The sequence below is a fragment of the Gekko japonicus genome, unplaced genomic scaffold (genome assembly GCF_001447785.1).
Source record: "Gekko japonicus isolate JY-2015 unplaced genomic scaffold, Gekko_japonicus_V1.1 scaffold1880, whole genome shotgun sequence".
Classification (NCBI taxonomy): Eukaryota; Metazoa; Chordata; class Lepidosauria; order Squamata; family Gekkonidae; genus Gekko; species Gekko japonicus.
The window spans coordinates 93,989-114,712 of record NW_015170943.1 but is presented as its reverse complement, the minus strand read 5'-3'; the positions used below and the strand labels follow the sequence as shown (position 1 = coordinate 114,712).

The following is a 20,724-nucleotide window of genomic DNA, read 5'->3' as shown; positions in this document are numbered from 1 at the left end:
CCACTTCAGTGGGAAGGTAACAGCATTCCGTGCGCCTTGGTGTTTAGTCATGCCGGCCACGTGACCACGGAAATGTCTTCGGACAGCGCTGGCTCTTCCGCTTTGAAACGGAGATGAGCACCGCAACCCTAGAGTCGGATTCGACTGGCTTTCGAGCAAGGGAACCTTTACCTTTATTTTAAGGATTTGTAGAGCTGTGTTTAGTTCTAATGCTAAATCAGCTTTCGTGATTGGGATTGCCGCGTTTTCGGCTCCAAGACCTCCCACTGCCATTTTACCTGTTTCTGAGGCCTGGGAGTCCGATACTGTTAACTGCTGTTGTTGTCTCACTGGGACTTTTTCTCTCAGCGATTTTTAAAGATTTGGATGCGGGATTTTTTTGTCTTTTTTCTCCATGTATTTTGTGTCTTCCGAAACTGTATGATCACTCAGCTAGGGTAATAAAAAGGGGGGGAGTGGTGGAGCACAGGGTTCAAGCAGCCATTTTCTCCAAGCGCCCCCTGGAGTCCTGATAGTCTGCCTTCTTAAGCACAGGTACATCCTTCTGCATCCGTTGAACTCAATGGGTTTAGAAGGATGTCGCTGCTTACGATTGCTCTGTAAGTTGAAAGCTACATACTATCTATCCCTATTATGTTCTTAAGTAAAGCCCTTGCTCGAAAGCCAGTCGAATCTGACTCTAGGGTTGCGGTGCTCATCTCCGTTTCCAAGCCGAAGAGACAGCGCTGTCCGAAGATGTTTCCGTGGTCATGTGGCTGGCATGACTAGACGCTGAGGCGCACGGAACGCTGTGACCTTCCCACCAAAGCGGTACCTATTTATCTGCTTGCAATTTCTTGCTTTCGAACGGCTAGGTTGGCAGGAGCTGGACCTAGAGACAGGAGCTCACTCCGTCATGCGGCACACTCGGGTCTCGAACTGCTGAACTACCGACCTTGCACAGCCTGCAGTTCAACGTCTTAACCACTTGAGTCACCACAGCTTCTTACATTGTTCTTAAATTTATGTATAAGGAAAATTGGAGTCTAGGGAAATCAGGTCCTACCAAAAGGCCAGGGAAGACGCAGATGCAACTGGATTAAGTGGGCTGAGTGTGGGAGCCCATTCTCTTATGCTTGCTCAGTGTTCGCCGGACACAGTGTTCATCTTCCATTCTCTTATGCTTGCTCAGTGTTCGCCGGACCCAGATTCACAGGTGAGTGCTCTGATAGTGCTGACGTGCTGTTAAATGGGATGAGACCTACAAGAAGGTAGCTACAGTTGCCTGTGGGTTTTTTCCTTCTTCCCAGGTGTACACAGCATGCAGAAATCAAGCAGACCCTGCATCCTGGTCAAACCTTAACCTGCTGGATATCTGCTTGTCACTTAGATATTAAACAGGAACCCTGCCAGAAAAGAACAACGCCTGGTGGCCTGACAATGTGCTCAATTACATTGATAGAACAAGCCTAAACAGATCTACTTGGAAGCAGGGGTCATTTCATAGAAAAAGAGGTGCAGGAGCTCATTAGCATAACTTATTTGCATGTGCCACACCCCCTGACATCACTGGAAGTGTGTCAGAAGGCAACACCCACGCTCAGGCTCCACTGGACTGTTTTGGTTAGCTAGCTATGGGGGGGGGGGCACAGATCTGCCCTCACAGAGGAGGGAGAGCTTGTGCCTGAATAAAACCTGGTCTTAAAGGTGCCACTGGACTGTTTTTTTGGGGGGGGCTCTGTAGCTTACCTGGCTGCTTCTTGCTCTGACTGAGGGCTGCTGGGAGTAGGGGGTGGGGCTTGTTGCATGTGCCCGCCCCCTGGGCTCTTTACTGCTGGAGATGTGCTCCTGTGCGCTCCTGCAGGAAATGACCCCTGCTTGGAAGTAAATCCCACAGTATTCATTGGGACTTATTCCTAGGAAAGTGTTCTTAGGTTTTCAGGCTGAATCCTGGAATCATACACCTAACCCGCTTTCTTAAAATTTGCCTTGGGGGAATCCATAATTATGCACCTTTGAAAAACACTGCAAGTGCCAACCTTGCATGTCACATCATATAATCGTCATGTCAGCAAACTGTCTTTTAAACCCCTCTATGGAACAACGGGAAAAGGGGGGGAGGCTGTTACTTGTGCAGAAAAAACCTGGAGCTGGAAATGAGGATTTGGTGGTACAGAAATATTTCAGTATGTAAACCATCCAACTTAAGTTTTAGGATTTAAAGGATTCCGTTCCTTCTGCCTCGTCTGATCCCTGCAACTCAAATCGGCGATCTGTGTTATATCCCCTACTAAAATAACGATGCTTTTAATGCGGTGGAAATGTTTTTAACGTTTCCCAGCTTGGTGCTTGGTTCCTTGTGTTCTGAGGCCGATTTTTTGGATTTCATCACGTTTCGTTACTCGGAGCAGCACCCATACTTGTAGCCCTTGCGTTCGCGTTGGCTGTAATCTTTCTAATCCGAGCGGAATTTTTTTTTTAGCAAGAGAATACTGGCACGCAGTTCTGTCCGTTCGCTCAACCGGGTTTAACACGCACGGCTCGCTCTCATTAGACCGCAGGGTGTGGCCGCCTTAATGGGTACAGCAGAGACCTCTTGTGGCAGAAAGGTTGTATTGCCACTTGTAAAATTCAGGCATTGGGCTGGTGAGAATGGCTTTTATCTACCCTGTTGTCTGCTTTTTAGGCTACAGGCTCACCATGGTAACAACTATAACACGCACACACAGAATTAAACTCAGTCGCGGAAGGGGCAGCACAATACTTAGTTCTGTTATTGCCCCATAGGAGTGCTTAGATTTGAAACCCTAATGAAAGCAGCAGGAAAGTGCAGGATCCGGACAATTAAGGGTTTCCCCCAGGTTTTACTTCAAGGAAACAAATGTATGTGATTCTACTATGATGTTTTATGTGAATTTTTTGTAAGCCGCCTTGAGCCGGCCTTGGCCGGGAGGGCGGGATAAAAATTTAATAAATAAAAATTAAATAAAAAATTAAAGAATCCCCTTCAGAGGCAGAGAGAGGCAGGACTATATGCAGGGCTCTTTTTGTAGAAAAAGCCCAGGAGGAACTCATTAGCATAATAGGCCACACCCAGCAGCAGACAGTCATTAGCATATTAGGCTACACCCCCCATGTTACCAGAAGTGTGGTCATCTCGCCACACCCACCTTTTGCTTTTTATTCTGTTTACCTTGTCAAAACCCAGGGCTTTTTTTGTAGCAGGAACTCCTTTGCATGTTAGGCCACACACCCCAATTCTAATGAGTTTCTGCTGTTGGGTGTGGCCTATTATGCTAATGAGTTCCTGCTGGGTGTGGCCAACTAAGGAGCCAGCCGGAACTCTGTTCCTGTGCGTTCCTGCCCAAAAATAGCCCTGACTATATGTATCTGAAGGGACTTGCGTCTTTTCCCTTGGTTTATTATACACTCATTAAAATATGTGGCAGTGATACTATGTCATAAATAACATTAACATGTGGCTTGGTTTTTTTTTTTTAAATAAAGCTTATATTTGTGATGTCTGATTTCATACAATAGAGTGAAAAACTCTGGGATTTCCCTATCTTCAAACCAAAATCATTTTCAACTTGAGTTGCAGGAGTGGACATTTCTCACCTGCAGATGCATAGCCTTGTAAAAGAGATGGATTATTTCCTGGAGATTTTAAACATAATCTGCAGCATGTGCATCTCCTCTCACCCATGCACAACCAGTTGCACCTGTCCAGGTTCCTTTTCTGCTATTTTGTATATGTTTCAGTTTCTGACTAAATGTGTGCACCGGGCAGCACAATGTATAGAAGTGGCGCCTTCCTTTGTATCTGGTCGCCTCAGAAACATAAACAAACCGGAGCATCCTTGAGCATGTGCAGAGTTCATTCCTTGACATCTGCTGTCAAAAGGCAGCATAGCTTGGGAAAAGCTCCGCCTGAGACCCTGGAGAGCTGCCACTGAACAGCTGAAGAATCTGAAGTCCTTGTTAAGTCCTTTGGGAGCTGATGAGAATGAATGCTAAAGCTGTTCCATATGCTCATAGAAAGACCATGACTCTTCTGAGTAGACCCTGCTTACGAACATGCTGGAGGTAGCTGGGATGGGAAGCTTAAGTCCCTTTCCCTGCAAACCCTTTTTAGGGACGACGTATGGCCAAAGCACCAGGGTTCCTGGGAGCAAATCCAGATGAGCCATCTCTTTGGTTACCCCACACAGTGGTTCATAATAATAATAAGAAGAGATTGGATTTATACCCCGCCCTTCACTACCCGAAGGTGTCTCAGAGCGGCTTACAAACAACAGACACCCTGTGAGGTAGGTGGGGCTGAGAGAGCTCTGACAGAAACTGCTCTTTTTCAAGGACAGCTCTTCTCAGAACTACGGCTTGCCCAAGGCCATCCAGCCAGGTGCAAGTGGAGGAGTTCTCCCAGATTAGAGTCCGCGCACTTCACCACGACACCAAACAGGATCTGGAGAAACAAACAGGAACCTTCTGGCCCATGAAAGGCTAGCAGATTTACGTTAGGGATTATTAGGGAGGGACTGAGAATAAAGCAACCGATTTTGTAATGCCCTGTATAGATCTATGGTCCAGCCTCATTTGGAATACTGTGTACAGTTCAGGTCACTGGACGTAAGAACATAAGTGGCCCATCCAGTCCAACACTCTGTGTCACACAGTGGCCAGAAATACCAGGTGCCATCAGGAGGTCCATCAGTGAGGCCAGGACACTAGGAGCCCTCCCACTGTTGCCCCCCCCACCCCAAGCACCAAGAATACAGAGCATCTCTTGACCCAGGCTGAGAGTTCCTATCTATACCTTGTGGCTAATAGCCACTGATGGACTTCTGCTCCATATGCTTATCTAATTCCCTCTTGAAGCTGTCCATGCTTGTAGCCGCCACCACCTCCTGTGGCAGTGAATTCCATCACTCTTTGGGTGAAGAAGGACTTCCATCTCTCCATTCTAACCCGACCGTTCAGCAATTTCATGGAGTGCCCACCAGTACTCTTTCTATCCCGTCTCCCATGCATAACCGTGTAAACCTCGATCATGTTCCCCCTTCAGCCGTCGTTTCTCCAAGCTAAAGAGCCCCAAGCACTTTCACCTTTCTTCATAGGGAAAGTGTTCCAACCCTTTTATCATTCTAGTTGCCCTTTTCTGCCCTTTTCCCAATGCTATAATATCCTTTTTGAGGTGTGGCGACCAGAACTGTACACAGTACTCCAAATGAGGTCACACTATTGATTTATACAGGGGCATTATGATACTGGCTGATTTGTTTTCAGTTCCCTTCCTAATAATCCCCAGCATAGCGTTGGCCTTTTTTATTGCAGTCACACACTGTCTTGACATTTTCAGTGAGTTATCTACTACAATTCCAAGATCTCTCTCTGGTCTGTCTGTGCCAGTTTGGACCCCATGTCAGCCTGACATCGATGCCGGATAAGTTGGTGGAAACTGTTATTAAGGAAAGAATTAGTAGGCACATTGATGAACAAAAACTTTTGAGGCAGACTTAGCATGGGTTCTGTAAAGGGAGATCTTGTCTCACTAACCTGTTAGTGTTCTTTGAGGGGGTGAACAGACATGTGGACACGGGGGACCCAATAGATGTTGTTTACCTTGACTTCCAGAAACCTTTCCATAAAGTTCCTCATCAAAGGCTCCTAAGTAAGTTCAAAAATCATGGGATAAAAGGACAAGTCCTTTTGTGGATCAAAAACGGGCTAATTAATTGGAAACAGAGAGGGCACCCGCCCCTCCCAGAAGCCTCCCAGCCAGCTGTGGGAGTTGGGCGAAGGTGCCCCATGGCACCCTCCCCTCTCGGAGGCCTCCCAGCAGTCTCAGTGCCAGGGCCGGAGGGAGCGACCAGGCTGTGCGGAGGCCAGGCGGGCCCGTCCTCCTGGCTCCCCGCCAGAGTGGACACCAGAGCATCCATCCTGGCCGACGGCCCCGCACAGAAGGCGAGATGCTGGGCAGCAGGTCTGTGGGCGGGACTGACGCCACGGTGGAAGGGAACGCAGCCAATCGAGGGACACCTTGTGATGGGCAGTTCCTGCAGCCAACTCATTTTGCTGCGCATAGAACATTGCCAGACCACTACACATTTATATAATATGACAGGATGTTCTTTTCCCTGTAACAGTAAACCATAAAACCAACTGGCTGGGGAGGAGGCGGGGAAAGAGGAAAGAGCGGAGGCTGCACTGGGAACTTCTCTCGCCTGCTCCAAAGGGCGAAATCAAAAGATGTGTTTCTTTTCTGCTGGATCCCCCACCCCCCTTTTTTGGTGTAAGTGTGCGCTTTCTTCTTGCAATTGCATGGAAAGTGGAAGAAGCCACCTGAGCTGAGTGAAGGGAGCTGAAAGCCTAAAGCACTTTTAAAATTGCCACGGTAGAGCTTGCGGTTGGCTGCTGCAGGCTTGAGCGTTTGGTGGAGGGGGCGTGGCCATGGGGGGAGAACTCAAGGCAATCAGAAAAACTACGGGAGGGGAGGGAGGGGGAGAGAAAGCTCCTCCTCTGCCTCGGTAAGTCCGTTTCCTGCCCAGGTGCAGTGAACGCTGATTTACTTTTTGGGCATTTTTAACCTCCCCCACATATATTTTTTACAGTTTTTAGATTTTTCTGTACACCCGGAAGTGGCCCGCGTGTGCAGGATAATCGCTTTTCCATACACGTGTCCCCAATCTGCGGAATTAAGGATCCGCACGCAGTGGGCCATGTTGAGAATTAGCTATATAGAAGATTTTACACAATTATTTCACCACCTTCTTGCCACCTTGTTTTCCCCGCAGGTCTGTTGTATGGAGAGAGGTCTGCCTAAGTGAGGAGCTACTGCCCCATATTTGACCTGCTGCTGTAAACTTATCCTGGAATAAAGTTTTGGTAGCATTCATGGTTCCATTGGACCGTATTCATAAGGGAGATTCACTTGCCTCGAATTTACTCAGCATTGAGACCAAACATTGGCAGTTGTGTAGATGCCAGACTGTCAGCAAGCTGCCAAATGATATTGTGGGTTCTGATCATGTTTTCTGTATGCTGTCAATTATACTGCACTTGATGTTCCCCCCTCCTCACTGACCAGCGCTTCCACATCCATGCGCATGCCTAGACACTGCCTGCTTGCAAGAAGTTATTTACTGCTATGTTATCTATCCCAAGGTCACAGGTGTTGGAGTGGAGTATTCTGTGCTTCATTTTAATGAGATGAATCTGTGAGAACTGCTTTGTAGTAAAAACAACCTGGCCGTTTGTATCCCAGGAAAATAGCCGCGCAAAAGAGGCTTTTGGCTTGAGCGGGAATTATAACCATTGGCTGTAACCATTTTGAATTTGCTTTATGTTTCCCCTCCCCGGGGTTCTTGGTTATTCTGGACAGAGAAGCTGTTCAGTGACTCATGTCTATCAATAGAAGTTATCCTTTCTATAAGAGTGACTACGTTGAATTCGTGAGACCTGACACAGACCCCAGGAAGTGATCACCTGACCTTTCAATTAACTTCCGTTACAGGGATCCCGGCGCAGTCAGCTTTGCAAGGTGAAGTAATGGGATGAATTACTCAAGGGAGATGGTGGAGTGAAAGGGCATGGACGTGCGGACTCCAAGTGACTGCGAATTATTTTATCTTAATATTAATAATCATTAATAGTGGATCAAGGTCACTTGATCTGGAAAACTGATTATGAATCTTGTTTTATTTAAAAACAAGCAGACAGCAGGAAAGGGCACTGGTATGCATGTTGATAGGAGGCAAGAGGACAACAGTACAGACTCTTGAAGGTTTTTTTTGAGCGGGGGGGTTAAGACACTGAACTGCAGGCCGAAAGGTCAGTAGTTCAGCGGTTCAAGACCCGGGTGCCGCAAGACAGGGTGAGCTCCTGTCTCTAGTTCCAGCTCCTGCCAATCTAGCAGTTTGAAAGCAAGAAATTGCAAGTAGATAAATAGGTACAGCTTCGGTGGGAAGGTAACAGTGTTCCATGCGCCTTGGCATCTAGTCATGCTGGCCACATGACCACAGAAACATCTTCGGACATCACTGACTCTTTGGCTTGGGAACAGAGATGAGCACCGCAACCCTAGAGTCGGATTCGACTAGCTTTCGAGCGAGGGAAACCTTTACCTAAACCACGATGCCAGGGTGGTCCAGGAGATTCTCTGCTTAGAGAATCCTAGAGGGGAGGGAGAAAGAATACAGGAGAAGATGAAACACTCCCCCCGAAAGACAGGGCTAGTTGCTCTCTTCTCTTAACCTAGCTCCGATTTGCTGCCTGGGTTGCTCAAAAAAATCTTCAAAGTCCTTTAAGAACTGCAGGTAGACATCTTCCTCTGTATTGGCCTCTTTTTCTGCCATCTCAGGTTCATGGACTCTGGGTTCCACAGTCATCTGCTATGCTAAATCTTCCCCCACAAACATGGCTACCGGGGTATAATCGTGCACAGCTACCTTCCACGATCCACTCCAGCCTTCATATTCGATAGGTATCCTGGCCACCGGGAGGGCAATCCCGTTGGCATCCTGCAGGTGCTGCACCCAGCTTTCTTCACCCAGGATGAGGTATTTAGGATCCACAAGAGAGCGGTGGACAGTGGACAACAGGAAGCCGGTGTCTTGCCAGGCTGCAACACTACGCCCATCCACAGTGACTTCCATACGGTGGCACCGAGGAATCCATTCTGAATTGAACTCAGGAGGAGTGGGGTGGGGGGCCCACTGGCATCATGTGGTATGAGGGGGTACTTGCCTTAGGGCACTGCTTTTTAAGGCGTCCCAACTTGTTGCACGAAAAACACCTTGGTGCTTTCCTCTCCGCTGTTGGCGACTTCACATCAGCACTTGGGGAGACAGGTTTCTGCTCCTGAGATGGTGGTCCTTTTATTTCTGGCTGCTTTCTGGGTTGGGGAGATCACTTAGGGAACTCCCTTTTATGCCAGTCCAGAGTAGTGCGGTACCTCTGCCCTCCATCTGCCCAGACACTGAAGCTAGGACACCACTCAACTGCAGTCTCAGCTTTTCCATATACAGCTCTGGGGGAACCTTGTAATCAATACAGACTTGTTCAAAATTCTGCAGGAAGGCCTCAATGTCTTCCCCTTCCTTGAACCAGGGGTACTTCTGACAGTCCTCTCTCACCATGGCATCTGTAGGAGGTTGGCCCTTTTCTAACTTAGCCATCTGAAGCTCATGCACCAGCCTCATTTTCTCTCACTCTAATTCCATCCTAGCTGCAGACTCCTCTTTCTGCCTTTCCATCTCCAGCCAAGCTGCAGTCTCTCTCTCCTCTTTCTGTAGTCGTGCTTTCTCTACCTCAAGCACTGCCTGCTTAAGTTGCAGCTGGAGACGAAAGGTCTCTTCACTTGGGGTTGCCATTGCTTTCTCTGATGTGTCCTCCACTGACATGAGACCTGGAGTCCCTATTCGGGTCTTGCATCTGGCAACAGGTGTGTCCTCTGACTTTTCTTTCCCAGATTGGAGGAACATGCACTATCTAACTCTGCCTCACTATCCGGTTGACTCAACAGCTAGAACGTAAAGAAATCCTTTTCACCACACCTTACAAGACCCTAAGTTGGTCTTGTAGGCACCTTAAAACAATGGGGCTTCCTTAAGCCCAAAAGCAAAAATAAAAAAATTCTGCCAAGGCCAAATGGCACTCTGCCTCACCAGGGTCCAAAATTAGTTCATCCCACTGCTGCCACCATGTCATGGCTCAGGAGGGATGTCACCCGACATTGTCACCACTCTGGATTTAGGATACCTTGAGAAGGCCCAGAGTACCCTCCAAAGACCCTTAGGCCGAATAATAGGTATGAGGACCAGGCAGAGTGAACAACGAAAATAGTTTACTTTATAGGAGGTCAAACAACAAGGTGCAGAATAATAACAGTAAGTGGATGAAAAGAAATCAAATGCCCTTATGCATCTAAATATACTGTCCCTAGCTCACTATCTGCAGTGGCCTTAGACTACTCACCCTTCCCTCAGGATGAGGGTTTCTTCCTGCAGCAGCCTTCCTTCTGGCTCTGCCCTCTGGGAAGAAGAACAGCTTCTGCTCTGGCACCAGCCCTTTTGTTCCCCAGCCCTCTTCTTCCCTATTGGTCAATTTTGGCTCCAAAACCTCTCAGGGGCTTCTGCAAGTTGTAGGCCCAGCCTCCCCTACTGCTAGCCAGGCTCCCTGGGCCTAGTAGGCCTCTGGTGGCACAACCCAGATCATGACATGGGTTTTTTTTACTGGGCTCGGTTCTTAATGCTGGGTTTCCATTACTATCTGGTAAAGTTTTGCTTTTACCTATTTTTGATTTTGCAAGCATCAGGCAGGTTTGTGGAGAGAGGCAAGAATCAAGAACCAAAAGGGTGAGAAGAAAGTCTAGTGAAGGGCCAATATTAAAAACCTAGTTTAAATGTATAGTATGTATGTTTGTAACTGTCTTTCTAATAGTAAAGGTAAAGGTTCCCTTGCTCGAAAGCCAGTCGAATCCGACTCTAGGGTTGCGGTGCTCATCTCCGTTTCAAAGCCGAAGAGCCAGCGCTGTCCGAAGACGTTTCCATGGTCATGTGGCCGCACTGACTAAACACCAAGGCGCACGGAACGCTGTTACCTTCCCACCGAAGTGGTCCCTATTTATCTACTTGCAATTTCTTGCTTTCGAACTGCTAGGTTGGCAGGAGCTGGAACTAGAGACAGGAGCTCACCCTGTCTTGCGGCACCCGGGTCTTGAACCGCTGACCTACTGCCCTTCCACAGCCTGCAGTTCAGCGTCTTAACCACTTGAGCCACCGCAGCTCTAATAAATACTTCTATTCTTGTATATTATAAGTTTTAACTAGGTTTTTAATATTGGCCCTTCACTAGACTTTCTTCTTACCCTTTTGGTTCTTGATTCCAGTTTTTGGGTCAGGTTTGCTTCCCCCTCCGTGTGTCTTATTGTAGAGAGAGACAACCTAAACATTTTTTTTGAAAAACAACTCTGCATGCAGATATTGCAGAGACGCAATGCAGGAATGGTTGCACTGGGATATATCCTTTTTATAAGTACCCCCGGGCTCCTGATTTCAGTTTTACACACCTCTAGAACATCATCGTGCACAGCACACTCAAGATTCGTAAACACCTGGTTCCCATACTTACAATTCATGGCAGAAAATGATTCTCTGCCACAAAATCCGAACTCTGCACCGTGGCTTCACCTTTAACTAAGCTATACTCCTGAATCATTGACAACACAGCACACGAACTGACCCCGGATGTCCAAGATCATGCTCCTATACATGTCCATGTCAGTATACAGTACTCTCAGGCAAATCACAAATAATACATCCGTGTAACAAATTCTCTACCACGGTTTAAGCTGAACCAAAATTCCAGTTACCCATCATAATTGCACTATTAACCCTTCTGTTCTGGAGTTTATGTAATCCTATTTGGAGGGGTCATTTCCTGCAGGAGCGCACAGGAGCGGAGCTCCGGCAGTAAAGAGCCCAGGGGGCGGGCACATGCAACAAGCCCCACCCCCTGATCCCAGCAGCCCTCAGTCAGAGCAAGAATCAGCCAGGTAAGTTGCAGAGCCCCCCCTAAAAAAGAGTCCAGTGGCACCTTTAAGATCAAGTTTTATTCAGGTACAAGCTCTCCCTCCTCTGAGATCTGCATGTAGTCCCCCGCCAATAGCTAGCAATCCAAAACAGTCCAGTGGAGCCTGAGCGGTGGGTGTTGCCTTCTGACACACTTCCGGTGTTGTCAGGGGGTGTGGCATATTCAAATAAGTTATGCTAATAAGTTATGCTAATGAGCTCCTGCACCTCTTTTTCTACGGAATGACCCCTGCCTGCAAGTGTTGGTATACAGTACTCTCAGACAACTCACAAATGATACATCCTTGTGACAAATTCTCTACCACAAGTTATTGCTGAACCAAAATTCCAGTTACCCATCATAATTGCACTATTAACCCGTCTGAAGTTCTGAAGTTTATGTAATCCTATTTGTCTTATTACTCCGAAACATTGCATGTCGTGCAGTGGTTGATAGTCAAGGGTTTGAACTCAATTTCAAATAAAAACGATAAAGAAACTGCAAAAATAAAAAACAACAAAAACACCCCGGTTTAGATCACTATTAACCCTTCTGTTCTGAAGTTCTGAAGTTTATGTAATCCTATTTGTCTTATTACTCCGAAACATTGCATGTCGTGCAGTGGTTGATAGTCAAGGGTTTGAACTCAATTTCAAATAAAAACGATAAAGAAACTGCAAAAATAAAAAACAACAAAAACACCCCGGTTTAGATCACTATTAACCCTTCTGTTCTGAAGTTCTGAAGTTTATGTAATCCTATTTGTCTTATTACTCCGAAACATTGCATGTCGTGCAGTGGTTGATAGTCAAGGGTTTGAACTCAATTTCAAATAAAAACGATAAAGAAACTGCAAAAATAAAAAACAACAAAAACACCCCGGTTTAGATCACTATTAACCCTTCTGTTCTGAAATTCATGTAATCCCATTTGTCTTGTTACTCCAAAACATTGCATGTTGTGCAGTGGTTGATAGTCAATGGTTTGCACTCAATTTCAAAGAAAAATGATAAAGAGACTGCAAAAACAAAAAACAACAAAAACACCCCGGTTTAGATCACTATTAACCCTTCTGTTCTGAAGTTCTGAAGTTCATGTAATCCTATTTGTCTTGTTACTCCGAAACATTGCATGCCGTTTAGTGATTGATAGTCAATGGTTTGCACTCAATTTCAAAGAAAAATGATAAAGAAACTGCAAAAACAAAAAACAACAAAAACACCCCGGTTTAGATCACTATTAACCCTTCTGTTCTGAAGTTCTGAAGTTTATGTAATCCTATTTGTCTTATTACTCCGAAACATTGCATGTCGTGCAGTGGTTGATAGTCAAGGGTTTGAACTCAATTTCAAATAAAAACGATAAAGAAACTGCAAAAATAAAAAACAACAAAAACACCCCGGTTTAGATCACTATTAACCCTTCTGTTCTGAAGTTCTGAAGTTCATGTAATCCTATTTGTCTTGTTACTCCGAAACATTGCATGCCGTTTAGTGATTGATGGGCTTGGAGTCGGCTGCTCGAGGCAGCGAAGGGACCGGGCTGGCTGGACGGGAGCCCGCTGGGATCAGCCCGTGCGGGTTTGCAGCGCCTGTGGAGACCTCCGGGCGTCTCCTTGCAAGGCGGGGGCTGCCTGGAGGCGGATGCGTGCCCACTGGCAGTGTTCCCTCTAAGCTGAGTGAGTGTGAGCTAGTTGACAGCTTCTTAGCCTCCGGCTCACGCCTTTCCGTCTCAGCTCAGGAAGGAGGAGGGCTCCAGAGCAAACTGATTGATGCAGCAGCTAAATGGCTGGCTCACAACTTCAATGCCAGCTGATCACAAAGTAGAATTTTTGCTCACAGGACTCCACAGCTTAAAGTATAGTAAGTAGGCTTTGGTAAAACTTGATTTGTGGGTAGTACTTTATGTTTAATATGGTTAGATATATCATTGAATGTCTACAGATATTCTTGAGGGCAGAAGACACTTGGTTGTATCTAAAGCAACAAGCTGTACGGGCATCAATTACAAATTGAGGCTAAAATAAGTTACTTCGTCCAAAGATTTATTGAAGAATGTATCATTCTTTAAAGCTTACTTTTTTTTTGTAATTAGTGTGTTGGTTTGAATGTATAACTGTTCTTATGACCTTTATGTATATTTTTATTGTTATATTTGTTTTATTGTTTTAATCCTACCAATAAAATGTTAATGAGAGGGGAAAAAAGTCTCAACAGCTTAGAGGGAACATTGACAGGTGCTGCAAAACCGGACAGTCTCGGTGCTCCAAAGAAGGGGATGGGGGGGGGGAAGCTTCAATCCGCGGATGGGACCGCCGTGCCTGTAGATGCATTTGTGGGGTGTGGGTGGGTGTCCGTGGGTGTGTGCCCCCCCTCCCTTGCTGAGCCTCGGGAGCAGTGTTCCCTCTAAGCTGAGTGAGTGTGAGCTAGCTCACAGTTTTTTTAGCCTCTGGCTCACACATTTTAGTCTCAGCTCAGGAAGGGAGGGCTCCAGAGCAAACCAATGTATGCAGCAGCCAAATCCCTGGCTCACAACTTTAATACCAGTAGCCAGTGTTCCCTCTAAGCCGAGTTCGTGTGAGCTAGCTCACAGTTTTTTAGCCTCCAGCTCACACATTTCTGTCTTAGCTCAGGAAGGAGGGGCTCCAGAGCAAACTGATTGATGCAGGAGCCAAGTCACTTGCTCACAACTGTAACGCCAGTCGCTCACAAAGTTGAATTTTTGCTCACACGAACCCGCAGCTTAGAGGGAACATTGCCAGGAGCCCACAAAGTTAAATTTTTGCTCACACGAATCCGCAGCTGCGAGGGAACATTGCCAGTAGCTCACAAAGTAGATTTTTTGCTCACAGGACTCCACAGCTTAGAGGGACCATTGCTCGGGAGGATTTCCCATCTCTTTCATCTTTATGTTTGGTTCCCTTTCTGGGTTCTCCCCCCCCCCCCCCAAAAAAAATCTGGCGTCTGCTAGCAACCGAACGCACCGTCGGCCGTTTCTGTATTGGGTGGGTTGTTGTCAGGGGCGGATGAAGGCTCAGTGGTGCCCTGAACACTGACCAGTCTTGGTGCCCCCCTCCCCTTTTCCGCACTGTGATGACCAGTGTTCCCTCTAAGCTAAGTGAGTGTGAGCTAGCTCACAGTTTTTTAGCCTCCAGCTCACGCCTTTTTGTCTCCGCTCAGGAAGGAGGGCTCCAGAGGAAACGGATGGATGCCGGAGCCAAGTGGCTCGCTCAGAACTTTAATGCCAGCAGCTCACCAAGTAGAATTTTTGCTCACAGGACTCCGCAGCTTAGAGCAGTGATGGCGAACCTTTTAGAGACCGAGTGCCCAAGCTGCGACCCAAAACCCACTTATTTATTGCGAAGTGCCAACACGGCAATTTAACCTGAATACTGAGGTTTTACTTTAGAAAAAACCACTCGTACATTAACTTAAGATGGTCCAAACAAAATAAGGAACGCAATCCCAAATGCTTTCATTGACTTAAAATTATTTGGCAGAGAATTCCACACTTTAATGATGGTCTGGGCCTGGCTGGGGCGATGGCACGTGTGCCCACAGAGAGGGCTCTGAGTGCCACCTCTCGCACCCGTGCCATAGGTTCACCACCACTGGCTTAGAGGGAACATTGGTGATGACCCAGTCCAATTTAGTGGTCGACCTGTCCGAGCAGATATACAGTGCAGGTTGCGGCAATACAAAAATGTATTCATAGGGTAACACAGTATACTGTGCAAACGAAGCTTTTCACCCTTTTTGGTGAAGTTTGGTGTTGTCGTGGTTAAGTGCGCGGACTCTGATCTAAGAGAGCCGAGTTTGATTCCCCACTCCTCCACTTGCGCCTGCTGGATGACCTTGGGCAAGCCATAGTTCTGACAAGAGCTGTCCTTGAAAGACACCTTTATTCAGTGTTGGTGGTCTTGTAGGCATGTTCAATTATACTGGGGAAAATAGTGTTATATAAAGCATACAACTGTGGTTGATTTACCTTTTGAACCAGAAGTCCTTTTATTAGAGAGCCAGTTTGGTGTCGTGGTTAAGTGCACGGACTCTAATCTGGGAGAGCCGGGTTTGATACCCCACTCCTCCACTTGCACCTGGCTGGGTGACTTTGGGCAAGCCATAGTTCTGACAAGAGCTGTCCTTGAAAGGCACCTTTATTCAGTGTTGGTGGTCTTGTAGGCATGTTCAATTATACTGGGAAAAAATAGTGTTATATAAAGCATACAACTGTGGTTGATTTACCTTTTGATCCAGAAGTCCTTTTATTAGAGAGCCAGTTTGGTGTCGTGGTTAAGTGCACGGACTCTAATCTGGGAGAGCCGGGTTTGATACCCCACTCCTCCACTTGCACCTGGCTGGATGACCTTGGGCAAGCCATAGTTCTGACAAGAGCTGTCCTTGAAAGGCACCTTTATTCAGTGTTGGTGGTCTTGTAGGCATGTTCAATTATACTGGGAAAAAATAGTGTTATATAAAGCATACAACTGTGGTTGATTTACCTTTTGATCCAGAAGTCCTTTTATTAGAGAGCCAGTTTGGTGTTGTGGTTAAGTGCGCGGACTCTAATCTGGGAGACCCGGGTTTGATTCCCCACTCTTCCTCCACTTGCGCCTGCTAGATGACCTTGGGCAAGCCGTAGTTCTGATAAGAGCTGTCCTTGAAAAGGAGCCGTTTCTGTCAGAGCTCTCTCAGCCCCACCTACCTCACAGGGTGTCTGTTGTGGGGAGGGGAAGGGAAAGGAGTTTGTAAGCCGCTCTGAGACACCTTTGGGTAGTGAAGGGCCATGGGGTATGAATCCAATCTCTTCTTCTTTTCCCAACTTTGTGGTTCCCCCTTTGGCCCTGGTGCCCTAAGCACTGCTTAGTCTGCTTAATGGTTAATCTGCCCCTAGTTGTTGTTGTTTTTTCTTTCCCTCCTCCATGTACGTGGTTGTGTCACTGTGGTGTCACATTTCTTGGGGCGTTCTCGCCAGTGGCTGTCTTTTTGCCTTGTGACTTCCCCCCCTCCGTTGATTTGTATCCTCCTGCCAGCTGTCATATAGTGAAAGTGGTGATGCGGGCCTGTATTCATTTTTCTTTTTTAAAAAAAAAAATATTAAAATTTTCAAATGTTTTACAAAGCAGTACAAACATTGTCAACTCGGTGAGCTACACCTTGTTTATTGGTTAAGGTTTAAAAAGTTAGAATAATTCTTCTATGATGTAGAAGGTCCTTTGTTGTGATTTGATCCTTACCGCTTGTTGCTGCTTACTTTATGTTTGAAAGGTTTATTGTTATAAATGTTTGTTCAAATAAAGCATTTAAAATTTAAAAAAACAAAACAAAACTTGGTGAGCTACATTAAGAATAGCATTCCAAAAAACCCCCACAGTTCAATAATACATTTTAATGTGCCATGTCACTGATCAGTTGCCAGGTTTAGCACGTAATTAATTTTTAACTGAACTAGTGTGCTCCAGGCCACATGGTCTTTTTCTGAAAAGAACTTATTAAATTTGAGTTTTTAAAACGTTTGATAAGGAAAAGAGCTTTTCGGGATCATCTGGCATATTTTTCCTCTTGTATAGAGACTTCTCTATTTTTAGTTGTATAATTTTTTTTAATGATACTTAAAGCAAAATTTAAAAAACGTCAATGTTTAGGAATTTGTTGAATATTTACCATTATACTATCAGCCTATTTGCATAACATTATAGGCATTTGACATGGTTTTCTTTACCGTTTGGGAGACCAGTATTTTTGGCCAAACAAATTTAAATGTACAAAAAGAGACTTCAGCAAAGTGAAACGTATATGTAATCAGCAATAAACCGATACATAAAATCCGTCATAGGAAATATAGAAGTCCACAGAATGCATCAAGTCCAAAGTAGATATCCAACACTTTTCCTAGGTAGTATACAGTGTTTCAGACTTCTGGTCCTTCCTCAGGAACAAAGAGCCACAATAGAAAGTCTCATTCCAATTTCTTTACAAGACAATATTGTTCAGTTTCTTTATGGGCCAGGTCTCCTAAGCTTGAAAGTGCGCCTCTCAAGGTTGCTACTATGTAGAACAGGACCAAGAATTTAAAGACAAGGGAATCTCAGTCTAAAAAAAGAGATGGACTTTAATTCTATTATTCCAGTATTTCTAGTCCCAATAATGTTTGTGTAATGACTTGAACCTTTATTGCTAAATTCTTAACTTTTAGATGTTAACTGTATGAAGTCTGTACCATCCAAATGCCAATATGAAAAAGAGGATTTTCTGTATGGCTGTAAGCCAGTCTTGTAACCTTAACAATTGCCCGTGGTTCCACGTATCCTTACTAGGGTTGCCAAGTGCTTTTTGAGCCGCAGCGGGGGACTCCTGGCTGGCGGCTGGAGTGCGCACGCGTGCAAAGCGCGTGCCGCACGCACGTCACCCGGAAGTGACGTGATGACGCCGGGCACGCTGAGGGCGGGGCCATGACTATCCGAGGGAAAACCATAGAGTTTTCCCTCGGATGACCATGGCCCCGCCCCCAGCGTGCCCCGCGTCCCCCGCCCCCCGGGGGGACTTGGCAAGCCTAATCCTTACACCTGTCCGTCAATTTTCTACTCTCATTGTATCGTTTTTGGTTTTACTACCTCTACATTCTTGGTTTCCACTTTCATATTTCTCCTAAAAGTTCTCAGTAACTCTTAATTCCCCCCCCAGGTTACAGCTACAGGATTTTTACTTTGTTCAGACACTGCATTCTGTGTTCTGCACAAATATTTATTTTCAACTTGCTTCTTGCAGGGAGCCAATTCCAGATGCCCCGCAATGGATGATGACAGTCAGGACGAACTCATAAATAAGAATGCTGCAGTAGGCAAAGTCAAAAAAACAAATGTACTGCTTTTCAGTGATGCAGGTAAGCAAAAGTGCGTAAAGCAAATCCTTCTAGCGGCCCCTGCTTCCTCTTTTTCAAGAAACTGGTATGTACTTTGAGAAATCTGCCTTGGGTGTTGTATCTGGTCTCTTCCCAGTAGCTTCGTAGCCTCCAAGTGTCGACTTCATTCCATTCTTAACCCCTCTAATGCTTGGACCTGGGGGAGATTAGCAGCCACACACTAAGCAAGATTGGAAATGTCTATGGAAACGCTTCCTCAGTCTTGGGTTACCTCCCAGAGCAGCACCACGTGCAGAGGCCTTTTTATTTGGGTCCTTTCAAACTGGATATGGTGGTGCTGACTCCCGTTTGGAGAAGGCAGCATAGAATCATAGAATGTTAGAGTTGGAAGGGAACTTGCAGGTCATCTAGTCCAACCCCCTGCACTCTGCAGGATCATAGCCGAAAGATAGCCGTACAACATACCCGAAGGATGGTCGTCCAGCCTGTGCTTCAAAACGTCCAAGCGAAGGAGCATCCACCACCTCCCGAGGCAGACCTTTCCACTGCTCAACCACTCTCACAGTTAGGAAGTTTCTCCTGATATTTAGCCGGTAACTACTCCCATGCACTGTTCCCTCTAAGCTGAGTTAGTGTGAGCTAGCTCACAGTTTTTTAGCCTCCGGCTCACAGATTTTTGTCTTAGCTCAGGAAGGAGGGCTCCAGAGCAAACTAATTTATGCAGCAGCCAAATCGCTCGCTCACAACTTTAATGCCAGTAGCTCACAGAGTAGAATTTTTGCTCACAAGACTCCACAGCTTAGAGGGAACATTGCTCCCATGTTATTAATACTGTTGCATATTGGAGAGATTTTTATCGCTTACATACATATGAAGCAATAAATATTTGCTGTCTTCCTCTTTCTCTTCCTTAAAAAGTTCAATTCTACAATATGAGTTACTAACTGAATTTGTCAATGGCTTGTTTTATTTATTTATTCTTATTCTCATTTATTATTTTCAATTTGTATCCCGCCTTGCCAGGGAACTGGCTCAAGGCGGCGAACAAGCATTAAAAGCAGTAAAACAGTAAATACAATAAAATATAAATAACAATTACCTAACATAGAATTCTAACAAGGACAATACGAATGATGGCGGCATTCAATATACAGAGGAAGGCGATATCCACCGATGTTTCATGCGGGCCGTGGTACGTTCCGGTGGCGCATTCGTCAGTGGCGGCTCCTAATCAAAAGCCTGGCGGAAGAGCTCCGTTTTACAGGCCCTGCGGAACTGTAAAAAGTCCCGCAGGGCCCTGATGTTATCCAGGAGCTCATTCCACCAGTGTGGAGCCGCCACTGCAAAGCCCCTGGCTCTAGTAGCGGCCAACCTGGCGTCTCTCAGGCCGGGGAGAGTCAGGCGAGTCTGAGTTTTGCTTACTGAAGTTTCACTTATCATTACCCATGCATTTGCGAGCTACCCGGCAGCGATAAGAGGTAGAAACCTCTCCCTTTCTCCTCCCCTGAGAGCCGTAGTGGTTAGTGTCGGACTAGGATCTGGGAGACCCAGGTTCAAATCCCCTCGTGGCCATGGAAGCTTGCTGGGTGACCGTGCAGGGCTCTTTTTGTAGCAGGAACTCCTTTGCATATTAGGCGGCACACCCCTAATGTAGCCAATCCTCCCAAGAGCTCACAGTAGCCCCTGTAAGAAGAGCTCTGTAAGCTCTTGGAGGAATGGCTACATTAGGGGTGTGTGGCCTAAGATGCAAAGGAGTTCCTGCTACAAAAAGAGCCCTGGATGGATAGATGTAAGAAGAGCTCTGTAAGCTCTTGGAGGATTGGCTACATTAGGGGGTGTGGCCTAATATGCAAAGGAGTTCCTGCTACAAGAAGAGCCCTGAGTGGGCCACTCACACGCTCTCAGTCTGACCTACCTCAGAGGGTTGTGGTGAGGACAAAACGAAGGAGCACTTTGGGTCCCTAGTGGAGAGGAAGGCATAAATGAAGTAAATTTTTTTAAAAAAATTAATGAAGACGTCCTTATAGTCGTAAGCTCTGCTTCCAATAGGAAATTTGATTTCATTTCAACCCCCTTTGGTTTTGGCCCGACCTTCTGAGGCAACAGAAAACAACTCTGCTCCATTCTCTGTATCACACAGCCCCTCAAATACGTGAAGCTGTCATATCACCCATCAATCGTCTCCTCTCCAGGCTAAACAGACCCAGTTCCTTCAGCCTTTCCTCATAGGACTTTGTCCAGGGTTGCCTGAGGCCTAGGCTTGCCAAGTCCCCCCGGGGGGCGGGGGGAACCCCCCCCCCCAAGGCACCCCCC

The 20,724-nt window shown here is 46.3% G+C and overlaps 1 protein-coding gene across 4 annotated transcripts in view; it reads left to right on the top strand.

Moving 5' to 3' along the window:
* Positions 1-18,313: 18,313 nt before the first annotated feature.
* The window catches only part of PHRF1 (PHD and ring finger domains 1), a 44,811-nt gene continuing 42,400 nt past the window's right edge, over positions 18,314-20,724 (top strand). For all 4 annotated transcript variants that reach the window (XM_015418884.1, XM_015418883.1, XM_015418885.1 and 1 more), the window contains exon 1: positions 18,314-18,432. In XM_015418884.1, coding sequence (XP_015274370.1) covers positions 18,342-18,432 — 91 coding nt within the window. In that variant the 5' untranslated portion in view covers positions 18,314-18,341. The remainder of the gene's footprint in view (positions 18,433-20,724) is intronic.